This window comes from Cololabis saira, chromosome 18 (genome assembly GCF_033807715.1).
Source record: "Cololabis saira isolate AMF1-May2022 chromosome 18, fColSai1.1, whole genome shotgun sequence".
In the NCBI taxonomy this organism is placed as follows: Eukaryota; Metazoa; Chordata; class Actinopteri; order Beloniformes; family Belonidae; genus Cololabis; species Cololabis saira.
This window is the reverse complement of record NC_084604.1, coordinates 3313412-3332391: the sequence shown is the minus strand read 5'-3', so window position 1 is coordinate 3332391 and position 18980 is coordinate 3313412. Positions and strand designations below refer to the sequence as shown.

At 47.3% G+C, this 18980-nt stretch overlaps 1 protein-coding gene across 3 annotated transcripts in view; it reads left to right on the top strand.

Moving 5' to 3' along the window:
- LOC133464727 (serine/threonine-protein kinase D3-like) overlaps nucleotides 1-18671 on the top strand; it is an 85148-nt gene extending 66477 nt beyond the window's left edge. For all 3 annotated transcript variants that reach the window (XM_061746875.1, XM_061746876.1, XM_061746874.1), the window contains exons 12-19: nucleotides 2865-2917; nucleotides 6531-6603; nucleotides 6705-6811; nucleotides 7292-7453; nucleotides 10000-10098; nucleotides 10175-10442; nucleotides 12209-12294; nucleotides 17158-18671. In XM_061746875.1, the coding sequence (XP_061602859.1) occupies nucleotides 2865-2917; nucleotides 6531-6603; nucleotides 6705-6811; nucleotides 7292-7453; nucleotides 10000-10098; nucleotides 10175-10442; nucleotides 12209-12294; nucleotides 17158-17331 (1022 nt within the window). In that variant the 3' untranslated portion in view covers nucleotides 17332-18671. The remainder of the gene's footprint in view (nucleotides 1-2864; nucleotides 2918-6530; nucleotides 6604-6704; nucleotides 6812-7291; nucleotides 7454-9999; nucleotides 10099-10174; nucleotides 10443-12208; nucleotides 12295-17157) is intronic.
- The last annotated feature ends 309 nt before the right edge of the window (nucleotides 18672-18980 follow it).

Here is an 18980-nt window from a genome sequence, read left to right as displayed (position 1 = left end):
TTTTTCTCCTTCGACCTCAGATCAGACGACCCGCTGAATTTAAGAGGGAAGAGCTCAGCGCCGAATCCGCAACTTCCTGCATATTTCGCATATTTTGCAACTTTCCGCATATTCCGCAACTTCCAGCATATTCCGCAATTTCACCGCATAAAAGCACATAAAAAACCCGCACATTTAATCGCATAATCAATGATTTTAGCCCGCAGAATCAAGGATTTTAGCCCGCAAAATCAAGGATTTTAGCCCGCGGAATCAAGGATTTTTGTCCGCGGAATCAAGGATTTTAGTCCGCGGAATCAAGGATATTTGCCCGCGTTTTTCTGGAGGGTCTATCTACCCTCTGACTCAACACCGCAGTCATCTGCCAATCAGATACAGTCATATATGTTCGTATGTTTTACTGGACCAAGGGTTTGTTGGCTGCCGTTACACAACACACACACACACACACACACACACACACACTTAGCTGACATTTTAACATGATTGAAGGGATTTAGAGGATTTTCTGCTCCATAAAACTGATTCATCTCTGCGTGTTTGTCTGAAAAGTTTAAAGATCTCCGACTGAAGCTTAAATCACATTAAATACCGACGATCGTCCGTCGCCGGGGCCGTAAGAGCCATTAAACCGGCACAATATGCAGCATGCTGCCGCTTCCAGAGATTAACGGCCACTAAAAATAGGTGTTTTGTTCACAGCATCAGACGTCAATAAGTTAATGCACCGATGATGTAACAGCCGCCGCGCTCCTCTCCACTCACGTCCAGGATCTGGTTTTACATGGAGCCGCTGAGGAGTTCAGGGACGCCCCTGGAACAGATGTGGTCTTGGAGGCGTCGCGGAGGCCGACCTGAGCTTTAAGAACGACGGTCCGACCTCAGACCCTCCCAGGGTGAACTGGGACCGTACCGGCCTAAGCCCGTGTAGCCCCAGGTTCCACCAGGCTGGACCGGTAGGTGCCGCGGAGGATCATGGTCCTTCAGGTCCCACCAGAAGGGCCCCAGCGAGGTGTAGAAGCGTCCACCCTGCATCGCAACAAAAACGCCTTGCGTCACACAGCAGATCGGGCTGCCAGGAAGGAAGAAGGGATTTTCAAACTAATGGCGCTTTTCCACTAGTACCTACTCAGCCCGACTCGACTCGCCTCGGTTTGGTCCTTTTCCACTAGGGGTCTAACGTGCCGAGTAGATACTTTTCTGCTGCCGAGGTCCATAAGCTGCTGAGTCGGCTGTATCTGACATCATCACACTACAGGCCACCGATTGGTCGGGGGGTTGGAGTCAGATGTCTGAGTCAGGAGGAGGAAATCAGAGAGAGAGACTGATGGATTCTTGTTCATTTTATTCGACCAGCAATGGCAGCACAAAAGTCTGTTCCATGATCCATGATGGCGTCATCACTTTTTTTTCAGCCTCAAAATGAGATGGATGGATGGATGGATGGATGGAAGGATGGATGGATGGATGGATGAGTGGATGGATGGATGGATGGGTGGCAGTTTTATAGTTTGAAACCCTCAATGACACAGTCCTGACTAAAGGCTGGTCTTCACAAACCTCTGCCAGCTCTGCTCCTCATCAGGACCAGCCCTCCTGACTCCCGTTACGTAAACTGTGAATAATGAAGGGATGAGCAGTCAGTGCCAGCGGCTGCAGCATTGATCGGGGAGGGGGGGGTGTGACCCCATCCAACAACAGCCACCAATCTGAAATCATTACCAGCTCATCAGTTGCGTGTCCACCGAAGCGCCGGCGGCGTGGCGGGGTCGGGTTGAATTAACGCAGCCAGAGCACTCCACACAGAGGAGCCGACAGGAAGTCAAGCTTTTATTCTGGTGAATTCTGGAAAACTGACATCCCAGCAAGAAAGATGGTCACGGTGGTAAAGTTGTCGACCTCCTTAGTGTCCAACAAACAAGGGAACAGGGAAGAAGATGTGACTGCTGGCGAGGTTAGAGAAATAAGAGCCAGCAGCTGGACGGCTCAGCAGATGGTCTTTATTTTTTTTTTAAGATTTGTTTGTATGGACCTCGCGGCTAGTAATGCTCAACAGGCTAGTAATGCTCAACAGGCTAGTAAGGCTCAACAGGCTAGTAATGCTCAACAGGAAGGCAAATTCAAGGACCAGGAATATAATTCAGCCAGCATGAGAGGATGGTACATACTGGAAAACAAATACTTGATGAGTTCAATCAGGAGGAAGCTGCACTTGTCACGTCTGGTGTATGGTGTGGACCCAAACGCAGGAGAGCATGAGGCAGGAGTTGCAAAAACCAAGTATTTATTCCAGAAAAGGAAAAAACAAAGCGCTGCTTGGCAGGTTCAAAACAGGGATAAAAAAAGACTGAAGCAAAACAGGCAGGAGACATGGAGGATAACACAGTACGGACCGACAGGGAACAAGGGGATGACAAGACCAGATATACTCAGGGGATAACGAGACATGACGAGACACAGGTGCAGACAATCAGGACAGATGGGACACAGGTGGGGCAAAACAGAAACTGAAAGCTGGGGGGAATGTCAAACCCTGACAGCACTAACCAGTTGAAATGGTTTATAAAGAGCTGCCATATGTCATAGAATGTCTTCCTTGAGCCTCTCATAGTATATTTTATTTTCTCCATTTTCCAAAAGAACATGACATCCATTGGGCTATGGAAGGGCTCTTGCTGGACTTCCAGTGTAGTAGTATTACCTGTCTGGCTAATAGGGAAGTAAATGCAATGATATGTTTTTGTTTAAGAGCTAACTTAACAGAAGGAGTTCTAAAAATTGCTATAAGTGGACATGGTTGCAAACCGAAGTGAAGGACTGAGGACAGGTCAGCAGATGTTCTGAATGGTTTTGTTTCTCCACAGAGGAACTGTCCACCAGCATATCAGTGTCCAACTCCCAGATCCAGGAGAACGTGGTGAGTAGCAGCGCTTCTGTCTCGTCTTTCATGGATCAATAAACAGTTAAAGTCAAGATGATTAGCAGCTTTTATGAACAGCTGACTTCTCCGTGGAAACGGCCGCAATCACAACTGTTCATAGTTCATTTGGTTCCAAAAGAACAGAGACAAAATTAACTTGTTAGTTTTTTCAACTGAAACAAGAAAATTAAATAAGTATGCAAAGGCCAGAGTTACAAGCCCTCTGTTCATTGTCTATGTAATAATTGCTCGCGGGCCTTCTGGTCTCTGTAATAGACGCTTTATAAATAAAACTGAATTGAATTACTAATAAGTGAAACCTTTGAAACTTACGTCTGACATCACTCTCTGCTGGGAGTCCCTTGTTATGGAAGTCATCTCATGTTTCTTGGTGGATCTCAGTCTCTTTTCCTAGATAACTATACCAACCCGTGGCCTGACATGAACCCGAAGCTCAGAAAGATCAGTCTCTGAGAACGTTATCCAGGTTTCAGATGTTAGACAGCATGTGTCTCCAGTGGTGCAACGTCCAGCTGTCCTGGACAAACTAATGTCAGGCCGAGACTCAAAGCAGGACTCAGATGCAGGGATGTTAGATAACAAAAGGCTTTTATTGAATTCACCAGAGACCTCGGACCGGGTGACAAACAAATGGCTATAAACAAGACTAGACACTCTACTCTGATTATAGAGAGAATAAACACAAGAGGAGGGAAAAATAACTAATAAAAAAACAAATAACATGCTCCGTATGGAGGAAAAACCTGCCTATATAAAATAATTTTGCTAGAAACACCAATCACTCTTAAAGAGGAAAAAACCAAGAACTATGAATCTAAGCTAGGATATAAGTTAACAAACAAAAAAAAATCACTCTTTAAAGGGGGAATAAACAAAGGGAGTCTAAGCTATGGTAGAAAATTCACAAAAAAAAAAAAAAATCACACTTGAACGAGGAAAATGAAGGGCTAGGAACATAAAGCTCACTATGGTGATTACTATGGCTGTGGACGTGGACCAAAGCTCTGGTGCAGGACAAGGACGAAGACCATACACAACCCTGGACTAATACACAACCCTGGACTAATACACAACTCTAGACTAATACACAACCCTGGACTAATACACAACCCTGGACTAATACACAACTCTAGACTAATACACAACCCTGGACTAGTACACAACCCTGGATTAATACACAACCCTGGACTAATACACAACCCTGGACTAATACACAATTCTGGACTATCACACAACCCTGGACTAATACACAACCCTGGACTAGTACACAACCCTGGATTAATACACAACCCTGGACTAATACACAACCCTGGACTAATACACAACCCTGGACTAATACACAATTCTGGACTATCACACAACCCTGGACTAATACACAACCCTGGATTAATACACAACCCTGGACTAATACACAACCCTGGACTAATACACAACCCTGGACTAGTACACAACCCTGGATTAATACACAACCCTGGACTAATACACAACCCTGGACTAATACACAACCCTGGACTAATACACAATTCTGGACTATCACACAACCCTGGACTAATACACAACCCTGGACTAGTACACAACCCTGGATTAATACACAACCCTGGACTAATACACAACCCTGGACTAGTACACAACCCTGGATTAATACACAACCCTGGACTAATACACAACCCTGGACTAATACACAACCCTGGACTAATACACAACCCTGGACTAATACACAACCCTGGACTAGTACACAACCCTGGATTAATACACAACCCTGGACTAATACACAACTCTAGACTAATACACAACCCTGGACTATCACACAACCCTGGACTAATACACAACCCTGGATTAATACACAATTCTGGACTATCACACAACCCTGGACTAATACACAACTCTAGACTAATACACAACCCTGGACTAGTACACAGCCCTGGATTAATACACAACCCTGGACTAATACACAACTCTAGACTAATACACAACCCTGGACTAGTACACAACCCTGGATTAATACACAACCCTGGACTAATACACAACCCTGGATTAATACACAACCCTGGACTAATACACAACCCTGGACTAATACACAACCCTGGACTAATACACAACTCTAGACTAATACACAACCCTGGACTAATACACAACCCTGGACTAATACACAACCCTGGACTAATACACAACCCTGGACTAATACACAACCCTGGACTATCACACAACCCTGGACTAATACACAACCCTGGACTAATACACAACCCTGGACTATCACACAACCCTGGACTAATACACAACCCTGGACTAATACACAACCCTGGACTAATACACAACCCTGGACTAGTACACAACCCTGGATTAATACACAACCCTGGACTAATACACAACCCTGGACTAATACACAACCCTGGATTAATACACAACCCTGGACTAATACACAACCCTGGACTAATACACAACTCTAGACTAATACACAACCCTGGACTAGTACACAACCCTGGATTAATACACAACCCTGGACTAATACACAACCCTGGATTAATACACAACCCTGGACTAATACACAACCCTGGACTAATACACAACCCTGGATTAATACACAACTCTAGACTAATACACAACCCTGGACTATCACACAACCCTGGACTAATACACAACCCTGGACTAATACACAACCCTGGACTAGTACACAACCCTGGATTAATACACAACCCTGGACTAATACACAACCCTGGACTAGTACACAACCCTGGATTAATACACAACCCTGGACTAATACACAACCCTGGACTAATACACAACTCTAGACTAATACACAACCCTGGACTAGTACACAACCCTGGATTAATACACAACCCTGGACTAATACACAACCCTGGATTAATACACAACCCTGGACTAATACACAACCCTGGACTAATACACAACCCTGGACTAATACACAACCCTGGACTAATACACAACTCTGGACTAATACACAACCCTGGATTAATACACAACTCTGGACTAATACACAACCCTGGATTAATACACAACCCTGGACTAATACACAACTCTGGACTATCACACAACCCTGGACTAATACACAACTCTAGACTAATACACAACTCTAGACTAATACACAACTCTAGACTATCACACAACCCTGGACTAATACACAACCCTACAGTGGGATGCAACCACCTCTACTGAGACGATGCAAACACAGGCCAGACCGTCCACACTCATTAGTACAGTCTGTCTTCAAAAGTAGTGTTGTATAGAGTGACTTTACAAAATATTTAAACGCTGGGGGCCAAGATTAAGAAAACACCTAAATTTTCTCTACATTTTGTATCAAAAACTCAAATATTTACATTCAAAAGTGGAGCAAGTAGGCACCTTATAACTGATGAATGTTTTAGTACGTAAAGGTGTATAAATAATAGAGTCATTGGTCAGAATTGTGGGAAATGTCCCACAGTTCCTTGCGGGAGCCGTGATCATTTTGACCTTAGGAGTTACCTATTTTTGTGATTTCTTTTTTATATACTGACTTTCTTGTCAGCATTTGAAAATATATTTTGAGTAGAAGAGCAGCATCAGGTCTGTTGCGTCTCTCTTTCAGGATATCAGTTCGGTGTATCAGATCTTTGCTGACGACGTCCTTGGTTCTGGACAGTTTGGAATCGTTTATGGAGGTGAGACGTATCTGCAGATTTCACATCAATCAACTAAAATCTAAAATGATCGATGTGAGTTGATTTGACGCTGACGTTGACCTCCTTCTCATACTCTAAAGGAAAACACAGAAAGACCGGCAAGGATGTGGCCATCAAAATAATCGATAAGATGAGGTTTCCCACGAAGCAGGAGAGCCAGCTGAGGAACGAGGTGGCCATTCTGCAGGTACGACTGGCCCAGCCCTCCGTCTGTAATCTGACTCTGTGCTGGCCCCCCTTTTTTTCTCTCTTTTGTTCATGTTTGCAGGCCAGAGCTTCGGGAGCTGCGTGCTGGCCTGCGGTCCCGGTCCCCCCCCATTCCCCACCGGTCATCCCATTGCTGCTTCCACCTGCCTGTGCCCCCCCCTCCCTCTGGTCGTCCCGCTGCTGCTTCCACCTGTCTGCGGTCCCCCACCCCCCCTCTGGGCATCTCACTGCTGCTTCCACCTGCCTGCGGTCCCCCACCCCCCTCTGGTCATCCCGCTGCTGCTTCCACCTGCCTGCGGTCCCCCACCCCCCCTCTGGGCATCCCACTGCTGCTTCCACCTGCCTGCTGCTGACGCTATACAAATAAAAATGAATTAAATTGAAATTGAATTGACACCAGATGAATGGATTCAAAGCTGTGACGGAGGAGAATGAGGCTCTTCTCTTGTCTCTTCACCAGAAACTCCATCACCCGGGCATCGTTAACCTGGACTGCATGTTTGAGACGCCCGAGCAGGTGTTTGTCGTCATGGAGAAGCTCCACGGCGACATGCTGGAGATGATCTTATCCAGCGAGAAGAGCCGACTACCTGAACGCCTCACCAAGTTCATGGTTACCCAGGTGAGTCCAAACCTGCTCGCTAGTCCGGTTTCAACCATGGTTCTGATTTCTCTCCACGTGGATTCAGTTTTCGTGTCTCTGGAGAGTCAAACTGCTGCATTTACGTGAAAATCACCTTCAAAACTGAAAAACAGGAGTGCTGGATAGCTCACCTGGTTGAGCAGCTGCTTTAGTGTGGAGGCTGCAGTTCTCCATCAGCTGACCCCGGACACGGTCCTGGTCCCAGACACGGTCCTGGTCCCAGACCCGGTTGTGGTCCCAGACCCGGTCCTGGTCCGAGACCCGGTCCTGGTCCGAGACCCGGTCCTGGTCCGAGACCCGGTCCTGGTCCGAGACCCGGTCCTGTTCCGAGACCCGGTCCTGGTCCGGGACCCGGTCCTGGTCCGGGACCCGGTCCTGGTCCGAGACCCGGTCCTGGTCCGAGACCCGGTCCTGTTCCGAGACCCGGTCCTGGTCCGAGACCCGGTCCTGGTCCGGGACCCGGTCCTGGTCCGAGACCCGGTCCTGGTCCGGGACCCGGTCCTGGTCCGGGACCCGGTCCTGGTCCGAGACCCGGTCCTGGTCCGAGACCCGGTCCTGGTCCGGGACCCGGTCCTGGTCCGGGACCCGGTCCTGGTCCGGGACCCGGTCCTGGTCCGGGACCCGGACCAGGACCGGGTCTCGGACCAGGACCGGGTCCCGGACCACCAGAAGTCTGCTGTGGAAAAACCCTGTTAGACTCTTGAATGTGTTCTTTCCAACGAGGTGAACATTCCGGCTGTATCTGAGCGTCTACGTTACCAAGAATAAGACTTGAGAGATGATCCATATTTCCGTAGATTTAAACAGTTGCATGCAAAAGGGTCAGAACCTACATAAGGCGTCTGGATGCAGAATGACGATGAAACAAAGGAAGCATAATGATTTTAAGGGACAAAGGATCCATTCTTACTATTCTGGTCGACAAAAACATCTTTAAGGTCCGTGTTAATATTTTTGGAGCAGACTACCAGACTGCTACACTAGATCGGCTATGGCTACATTTCTGCACACTTATTTCTTACACTTTTTATAATTTTTTTCTTTCAAAGAATCACTTTCTACACAACAGAGGAGAAGGGTGCTGCCGTAGGTGAAGTTTGTCTCCAAAGATGCAGCACCGCTTCGGACCCCAGAAGTGACAGAGATCTGTAAAAGACTCTCTAAGGGTAAAACCCTTTATTAGGGGGAAAAACCCAGAATCTACTAAACTACAAAAATAAAGGAATAATTGTAAAAAACACATCACAGTTCATCTTCTGAGCTGTGCTCAGAACAGATCCGACCTGCCTGCCAACATTACGCAGGGACCCTCAGATGTCACATGTTCAAGATCCAGAGCTACATCCTCCAGACAATGAGCCAAGTTAACCGTACCCCGCCAAGTTAACCGTACCCCACCAAGTTAACGTACCCCGCCAAGTTAACGTACCCCGCCAAGTTAACGTACCCCGCCAAGTTAACCGTACCCCGCCAAGTTAACGTACCCCGCCAAGTTAAAGTACCCCGCCAAGTTAACCGTACCCCGCCAAGTTAACGTACCCCGCCAAGTTAACGTACCCCGCCAAGTTAACCGTACCCCGCCAAGTTAACGTACCCCGCCAAGTTAACCGTACCCCGCCAAGTTAACCGTACCCCGCCAAGTTAACGTACCCCGCCAAGTTAACCGTACCCCGCCAAGTTAACGTACCCCGCCAAGTTAACCGTACCCCGCCAAGTTAACCGTACCCCGCCAAGTTAACGTACCCCGCCAAGTTAACCGTACCCCGCCAAGTTAACCGTACCCCGCCAAGTTAACCGTACCCCGCCAAGTTAACGTACCCCGCCAAGTTAACCGTACCCCGCCAAGTTAACCGTACCCCGCCAAGTTAACCGTACCCCGCCAAGTTAACGTACCCCGCCAAGTTAACCGTACCCCGCCAGGGAACGAGACCCCCAAGGAATTTCACCCCCATGCAAATACGATGGGTGTGGCTGGAAAGGTCACGCCTAGAAAACTCCAGTGCTGGAATAGAAATGTGGATAATTAGTGTGATGGTACGTCAACTTATGGAGTTTTGCTAGATAACACGTGTCACACCATCCTGGAGGCAAAACCTTGTGAGTTGTAAACAACCGTATCCATCTGAAGTGGGAAACGGAACCTGAGGATTATCAGTAACCCCCCCATTCTTCAACTCAGAGATATTCAACAACGACATGTTAACGGTACCGTCCCCATGGAGCCCAACCTGGAGAGAACTTTGGTAAAGCAGAACATACACAACAACTATCATGTATGGCGACAAAAAACTATTAATTCCTAATGGGGAGCATAGGAATGATTGCAGAAGACAACCAGAACACAACCAGAACCACCCCCCTTGCAAAAGGGGATGGTTTATTGACCATTATTGACCACAGCAAACACAAGCAGTATCACCCCAAAAAACAGCATCGAGGGGGGGGTCTCCACCTGTTAACGACCATCCAAGTCTCCACCTGTTAACGACCATCCAATGTTGTGTTTGTGACGGTTCTGCTCACAGATCCTGGTGGCCCTCAGACATCTTCACTTCAAGAACATCGTCCACTGTGACCTGAAGCCTGAGAACGTGTTGCTGGCCTCGGCCGAGCCCTTTCCTCAGGTCAGACCCAACAACCTTCTGTTCTCAGTCTGCTCCCACCTCAGAATCAGCTCTCACAGCTTTTCTCCTCCACCAGGTCAAGCTCTGCGACTTCGGCTTCGCCCGGATCATCGGGGAGAAGTCGTTCCGGCGCTCGGTGGTGGGGACGCCGGCCTACTTGGCTCCGGAGGTTCTCCGCAGCAAAGGCTACAACCGCTCCCTGGACATGTGGTCGGTCGGCGTCATCGTCTACGTCAGCCTGAGCGGGACGTTTCCCTTCAATGAGGACGAGGACATCAACGACCAGATCCAGAACGCCGCCTTCATGTACCCGTCCAACCCCTGGAAGGAGATCTCGGAGGAGGGTGAGGCTCCGCGGGGCCGGGACTCATCATACACACAAACATCGGCAGCTTAAAGGAACAAAATGAGCAGCTTCTGTCAGAACTGGTTCATCCTCCTGGTCACAAAGACCTCAGCTCCCACACCATCAGCTGGTTCATCCATTTGAAATCTGTCGGTTACATTTGATCTACTAATTTAATTTATTAAGTTTATTTGTGTCAGGGACAATGTATAAAATGACATTAGTCTCAGAGATGAGATAAGATGCTTTGTACCGGATTTAGCTTACTAGCTACTTTCCATCCGTAGTCCCTGGGCAGGTTTATGGATAATAAAAGGTAAGAGAGTCAAATACAAAACAAATCAATCATATATACACATGTACGTACACACATCCACCCACACATCACACATTACTCACACACCCATGTACAAAACATATTACATAACAGAGGGAAATAAGAAAATATGTAAGAAAATACAGGTAACATATTCAATTCAATTCAATTTTATTTATATAGCCTCTAATACAACAAAAGTTGTCTCTAGATGCTTTCCAGAGACCCAGAACATAAACATAAACCCCTGAGCAATTGTTACATAAACAATGGCAGGTAGAAACTCCCCTAGTGGGAGAAAAACCTTAAGCCAAACAGTGGCAAGAAAAACTCCCCTTTAGGAGGAAGAAACCTGGACCAGGACCTGGATCATAAGGGGGGACCCTCCTGCTGAAGGCCAGACTGGGGGGTCGGGGACGTCAGCAGCACAGCAGGCAGGTGGAAGCAGCAACGGGATGACCAGGGGTGGGGACCGCAGTCCAGCACCAGCTCCTGAAGCTCCGGCCCAATCAGCAGGCCCCGGGGTTAGGTTCAGGGTCGGGGAAAGGTTGAGAAGGGGCAGGGCAATTTTGACATATTCTGCCAAAATTGTAAAACAATTTAGATATAGAATTAATGTTGACAAGCCTTCCTTAAAAAACACTTTTTGACTGCAGAAGAAAAAACATTGAAGTTTGTGCAAACTTTCAGGTAGGTTGAAAGATTGTTACATGATTTGAAGGCTTTAAAGGAGAAAGCAGGAGAAGAGGTGTGTGTTGAGCTTTGAAACTGTGGAGAGTGGGGGAGTGGTGGATTTCCAGGGGGAGAGAGTTCCAGGGGGTGAGGGCAGCCACGCTGAAAGCCCTGTCTCCAAAGGTTTTTAAACGGGTACGGGGGATGGAAAGGAGATTGTACAAAGTCAGAGCTGCTTCGGGATGTTACAATCTCCACTTGAGACAGTCCTGGAGGCTCTGACAGAGTGTTCAGAGTGGATTTAAAAAAGTTTTTCAATGGGGGAGGAGCAGTATTATGAATTATTTTGTACACTAAACGGACATCTGAGAACAACATCGAAGCTGAGCATTTTATATTTGTTAAGTATAGCACAGTGATGATACTGACGTGATTTTCTATCTAAGATTTCCAGGGCTTGTTTGTAGTAAGGGGGGTGGGGTTTACTAAGAACTCCCATGATTCAGAGGGGCTGTCACAGACTTTGGGTCACGTGACCCAGTGGTTTCTGAAGAGCCCGTTTTTATAGTGATGGGAGTGCCGTGAATGGGAGGGGCTTCACCATCGAGAGGTTTCCCAACAAGTGGTTCTGGAGCCACGAGCCTCGTAAGCTCTTCCTGAGAGGCAAACTTCTGTTTACATCCAAACATGAAGTCACAGATGGTTTAACTTCCAGTTTTCAGTTGTTAGGATCCTGCACTGGAATGTAAAATATGCATGTTTGTGTTTCCCAACAGCCAAAGATCTAATCAATAACCTGCTGCAAGTGAAGATGAGGAAGCGTTTCAGTGTGGACAAGTCTCTGAGTCACCCCTGGCTGCAGGTACGACCCCTCACGCGACCCCTCACGCGACCCCTCACGCGACCCCTCACGCGACCCCTCACGCGACCCCTCACGCGACCCCTCACGCGACCCCTCACGCGACCCCTCACGCGACCCCTCACGCCACCTTCAATTCAATTTTATTTATATAGCGTCTAATACAACAGATGTTGTCTCTAGACACTTTCCAGAGACCCAGAACATGAACATAAACATAAACCCCCGAGCAATTATTACATAAACAATGGCAGGTAAAATCTCCCCTAGTGGAAGAAAAGCCTTAAGCCAAACAGTGGCAAGAAAAACTCCCCTTTAGGAGGAAGAAACCTGGACCAGGACCTGGATCATAAGGGGGGACCCTCCTGCCGAGGGCCAGACTGGGGGGTTGGGGACGTCAGCAGCACACAGCAGGCAGGTGGAAGCAGCAACGGGATGACCAGAGGGGGGGGGGGGGGGGCGCAGGCAGGCGGAAGCAGCAACGGGATGAGCAGAGGGGGGGGGGGGGGGGGGACCGGGACCGCAGGCCAGAACGCAGCTCCCGAGGCTCCGGCCTGCAAACATGCACAAGAGAGAAAAAAAAGAGGGGCCAGCACAAGAAACTACAGGAACGATGGACAAAAATGATAGCTATGAGATATTTATAATAAATAAAAATGGAAATGAAGAAGAGAGAAAGGGAAAAGAAAAGGAGAAGAAGAGTGACAGGCACCGCCCAGCGGATCATGTCGGTGCCCCCCTGCAGCATAGGCCTATAGCAGCATATCTACCGCGAAGCTATATTTGAAACTAACTATTATTGTCTTGTTCTATAGCTGCAACTATGACTACTGACTCTAACACACTGGAGTTTACACTACCTAGAGATTTACCAACACCAGCTAGAGGTTTACTAAACACTAACTATAGGCTTTACTAAACAGAAAGGTTTTAAGTTTAGTTTTAAAGGTGGAGGTGGTGTCAGCCTGCTTAACCCAGATTTGAAGTTGGTTCCATAGTAATGGTGCCTGATAGGAACTACGAGTAAACCTGCACTCTGAGAGCAGAGAGCTCTGCCAGGAACATAAGGCACTATCAGGTCTTGTAAATACTGCGGAGCTAAGCCGTTTTGGGCTTTATACGCAAGTAATAAAATTTTAAATTGGATTCTGAATTTTACAGTTAGCCAATGGAGCGACGCTAACACTGGAGAGACGTGGTCTCTCCTGCTGATTCCTGTCAGCACTTATCCCTTCCTAAGATGCTCTGGACCAAAAATGATAACCTCTGTTTTATCTGAATTTAGAAGCAAAAGAATGTCCGGACATCCAGTCCTTGATGTCCCTAAGACATGCCAGAAGTTTAACTAACGGTTCTGTTTCATCCGGCTTCATAGACAAATAGAGCTGCGTATCATCAGCATAACAATGAAAGTGTATGCCGTGATTCTGGATCATACTTCCCAATGACTGCATGTATAAACTGAACAAGATTGGCCCTAGCACTGAACCCTGCGGAACACCATAACAGACCCTTGACTGTTCTGAAGAAACCTCATGTACATGAACAAACTGGAACCTGTCAGATAGATATGATTTAAACCAACGTAGAGCTGTCCCTTTAATCCCAACAACATGCTCTAACCTGTGCAGTAAAATGCCATGATCTACAGTGTCAAAAGCAGCACTGAGGTCCAGTAGAACCAGTATGGACACTAATCCCTTATCTGAGGTCCAGTAGAACCAGTATGGACACTAATCCCTTATCTGAGGTCCAGTAGAACCAGTATGGACACTAATCCCTTATCTGAGGTCCAGTAGAACCAGTATGGACACTAATCCCTTATCTGAGGCCATAAGGAGGTCATTCGTGACTCGAACCAGTGCTGTCTCTGTGCTATGATGCATTCTGAACCCTGACTGAAAGACTTCAAACAGATAATTTCTATACAAATAGTCACATAACTGGCTTGAAACTGCCTTTTCCAGAATTTTAGATACAAATGGAAGGTTGGAAATTGGTCTATAATTAGCTAAGGTGTCTGGGTCAAGAGAAGGTTTTTTAAGTAAAGGTTTTAATTACTGTCACTTTGAAAACCTGTGGTACACATCCAAAACTTAGGGATAGGTTGATTTGGTCTAGTATTGTCGCACCAATAAGAGAAAAAACATTTTTGAATAGTCAGTCGGGATGGGGTCTGACATACATGTGGTTGACTTAGCTCTATTGACGAGTGAAGTCAGCTCAGGGAGGTCTATAGGATCAAAACAGTCTAGAGACAAGTCAGAGCCTAGGGAAGTCGCTAAAGCTGAAGAAACGCCCACAACCGGCTGGTTGATTTCTTCTCTAATTCTCGTGATTTTACTGTTAAAGAAGCTCATAAAGTTAAGCTCCTGTGGCTAGAAACCCTCCTTTTCAAAGGGGCAACTTCATCTAAAGCTGAATGCAAGAACTCAGCAGTGTTACTAACAAGAAAATCAACATCTGCAGAGGTAGAAGCCAGGTCCCTGGCCTCTACTGCTTCACTATTTTCCACTGTCGTAAGATGAGCAACGGTCTCCTTAAATTTGGCAATAGCTTCATCAGACAAACATCTGCTAAAATAATACCTCCTGCCCTGCACTTCAACATCGACAACATTAAATTCAAACGTTATTAAATAGTGGTCGGATAAAAGGGAGTTTACAGGTGACACCAACAGACCATCAGTTTCAACACCGTAGGTGAGAACGAGATCGAGAGTATGATTAAAACAGTGCGTTGGTTTATCCACTTTTTGTGACATACCCATTGATTCTAGAAGAGAATTGAAAGCTGATTTAAGATTATCGCTTTCAACATCCATATGAATATTAAAATCACCCACTATGATGAATTTATCTGTACTGATCAATAATCCAGAAAGGAAATCTGAAAATTCAGACAGAAACTCTAGATAAGCACCAGCAGGGGGCCGATACACTACCACTAACACAACTGGCTTCTCTGATTTCCAGCTCGGAAATTTCAGACTAAGCGTGAGGCTTTCAAATGTATTATAATTGCACTTAGGTTCAGTTTTTGTTTGGAGACTGGAGTTATAAATGGCTGCGACTCCTCCGCCTCGGCCCTTGCTTCTAGGAATGTGATGATTAAAATAGCCGGGCGGAGTCGATTCATTCAAACTAACATACTCTTCCTCCTGTAACCATGTTTCTGTTAAGCAGAAAATATCACTCCTGCTCTCTGTAATTATATCGTTTACTAACAGAGACTTGGAGCTTAACGATCATATATTTAGTAGTCCGCATCTAATTTTTCGGTCTCTTATTGGTACCAAATGTGCATTGGTTTTAATTTTTACAAGGTTATTTTGGTTAACGCCGCTATAACGCCGCACCTGGTGAACTTTTGGAGGGCGGGGAACTGCAACCACTTCTATTTTGCTAGGCACCTGGTTAGAGTTGCCAATTACATCATGTAATCCTTTAGTTTTAGAGTCGCCAATTACATAATGCAATCCTACAGTTTTATTGGCAGGCGTTGGTCCTCGAGAAGCAGCAAAAGTGTCTTAATCTGCCTGCTCTGCATCCTGGCCTGGACCCTGCGTTGTCTAATATAAAACTGGCCAAATTACTAGAGAGCAGCACCAACCCGGGTGGGGTGAATCAGACCGGGCTTTCCCCAGAACGTTTCCCAATTGTCAATAAAGGACACGTCGTTTTCTGAACACCACCGATACAACCAGCGACGGAGCGAGAGCATGCGGCTAAACATGTCATCGCTGGTCAGATTGGGGAGGGGACCAGAGAAACCTACGGAGTCCGACATGGTTTTGGCGTAGTTACACACCGAGACAATATTCATTTTTGTGTCTTCCGACTGGCGAAGACGGGAGTCATTAGCTCAGACATGGATGATAACTTTACCAAATTTACGATTACCCTTTGCCAGCAGCTTCAAATTTGCTTCTATGTCGTCCGCTCTCGCCCCCGGGATGCACCTAACTATGGTCGCTGGAGTCGGCCTCACATGCCTGACTATGGAGTCTCCACTCACCAGGGTCGGCTTCTCAACGGGTGTGTCGCTGAGTAGGGAAAATCGGTTAGACACATGAAGCGGGTGGTGGTGTTCCGTGCGCCCTTTAGGACTATGCTTCCTCCGAACCGTCACCCAGCCGCCCTGACTGGCCGGCTGCTCGGGAGCTGCAGGGGAGCGGCTAGCAGCTGCTGCTACAGGCCGGTCAGCCGCTAGCTTAGCCTGGTAAGCTGACGAGTCTACGGGACTATGGTCAAATTGACGGAACCGGACCTCTAACTGACTGAGCCTCGCGTCCAGTCCTGCAAATAAACTACATTTTAAGCACTTACCGTCTTCACTAAAGGAGGCAGAGGAATAGCTAAACATTTCACACACTGAGCAACAAAGAGGTGGAACGGTGGGAGAAGGAGAAGCCATGCTAAGATGCTAACAGAGGCTAACGGACAGAAAATGTATCGGTGATTGGTGACAGTGAAAGCTGCGGAAGAGAAAATGAGCGAATGTTGAAATAAAGACAGAAATGTACCAGATATAGTACTATTTTACCAGAAAACAATCTAAGTTTAGACAAAAAAGTCGGGAAAGATCAGAGCCTGCAAACGCCGTGAGACGGCAGCAGACCGCAAACACCAGGAAGTGACGCGATGCGTGACGCAGTACGTTACTCAATCAGCAAGCCAGCAAGAGCCTCAGCCATCGCACAGAGAAACAAACTACACATCCGTCAACTCAAGCAGGCGTTGAACAGCTTAAATTCCGGTGGTTTCCTGGTGGCGTCTGAACGCGGCGCCTCCCCCTGGTTTATTCCTGCTGTCCGTGCCTCACTCTTGTGCCTCACTCTTGTGCCTCACTCTTGTCGTCCTGCAGGACTACCACACCTGGCTGGACCTCCGGGAGTTCGAGACCCGGCGCGGCGAGCGCTACATCACCCACGAGAGTGACGACGCGCGCTGGGAGGAGCACGCCGACGAGCGCGGCCTGCACTACCCCAAACACTTCATCATGTCGCCCAACCTGGACGACATGGAGGAGGACCCGTAGTCGCCACGGCAACACGTCTCTCACGGGGGGGCTCCAGCCTGAGGACGGTTGCCCCAGAAACGCTGAGCTTTTACTGTGATGGCACAGGATGATGGGAGACAGCTGAGACGCTCACCGCTGACGGGACTCAGGGCCACAGAGTTGGAATTTCACAAATCTGACTTTCATTTGTCATTGAGCCGAACATCTGCAGCAGCTGCAGAGCTGAGGAAGAGGAGAGGAAGGGCTGAGGAAGAGCAGAGGAAGGGCTGAGGAAGAGCTGAGGAAGAGCAGAGGAAGGGCTGAGGAAGGGCTGAGGAAGGGCTGAGGAAGAGCTGAGGAAGAGCAGAGGAAGAGCAGAGGAAGAGCAGAGGAAGAGCAGAGGAAGAGCAGAGGAAGAGCAGAGAGGAGCTGAGGAAGAGCAGAGGAAGAGCAGAGGAAGAGCAGAGGAAGAGCAGAGGAAGAGCAGAGGAAGAGCAGAGGAAGAGCTGAGGAAGAGCAGAGGAAGGGCTGCTCACTAACGAAGACCTGCTGATCGTGTCCAGCACATCACTGCTGCAGATCGGTCAAAGCTCCCATTGTTCCTCAACTTGGAAATCTCACCAAACATCACTCCCAAATGTTCTCCATCGCTGGAACGTCTTTGCACTTTGAGAAGGTTCTTTCAATGAGAACCTTCACTGACAAGAATATCTGGATTGTTCCGCTGCAGGAGAGTTTAGTTTTCTTTATTCTGAAAAGAATTTCATTGTAAAACAAACAAGAAATCTGTTTACATGTTCTGCTGCCGTTCAGCAGCACAAGAGCCTTTATATCCATGGAGAATTTAAATAAAGCTCAACTTTATTTAAAGAGATTTAAAAACAATCAAGATGACCAAAAATGCTCAGAAAGTGCTTAAAACTCTTCTTTCATGTTGTCCAAAGTAACAATAGTACTGTGGAAACGCCGTAACACAAACGTTGGGCCGATGTTGTTCCTGTGTAGATAATAAAATCATCTGATTGACCTGGATCTCGGTTTGGGACAAATTAACCTCAGATCAGCACAAACTACTGTCCAAGCCCATCAGAACGATGCCAACAATCGTCACGTTGCAGTAAAACAAAGAATTGAATCCTGTGATCACATGATTTTATGATTCTACATAAAAACACGTCTCTAATTTAAGCAGCCATTAATTGTTATGATCAGTTTTCTCTTTTAAGATGATTTTATGTTTCTGAACTGACGAACCTGAGAAGAAAAAGATGAAGCAGAGAAAGTGTTTTTGTGTTTGTGGGTGGAGGCCACCTGAGACCTGAGACCTGAGCCGAGACCTGAGAACTGAGACCTGAGACCTGAGACCTGAGACCTGAGACCTGACCTGAGCTGAGACCTGAGACCTGACCTGAGCTGAGACCTGAAACCTGACCTGAGCTGAGACCTGAGACCTGAGACCTGACCTAAGCTGAGACCTGAGACCTGAGACCTGACCTGAGACCTGAGACCTGAGACCTGAGACCGAGACCTGAGACCTGAGCTGAGACCTGAGCTGAGACCTGAGCTGAGACCTGACCTGAGACCTGAGACCTGAGCTGAGACCTGAGACCTGAGCTGAGACCTGACCTGAGCTGAGACCTGACCTGAGACCTGAGACCTGAGCTGCTCTCGTCTCCGGGTCCTGATCT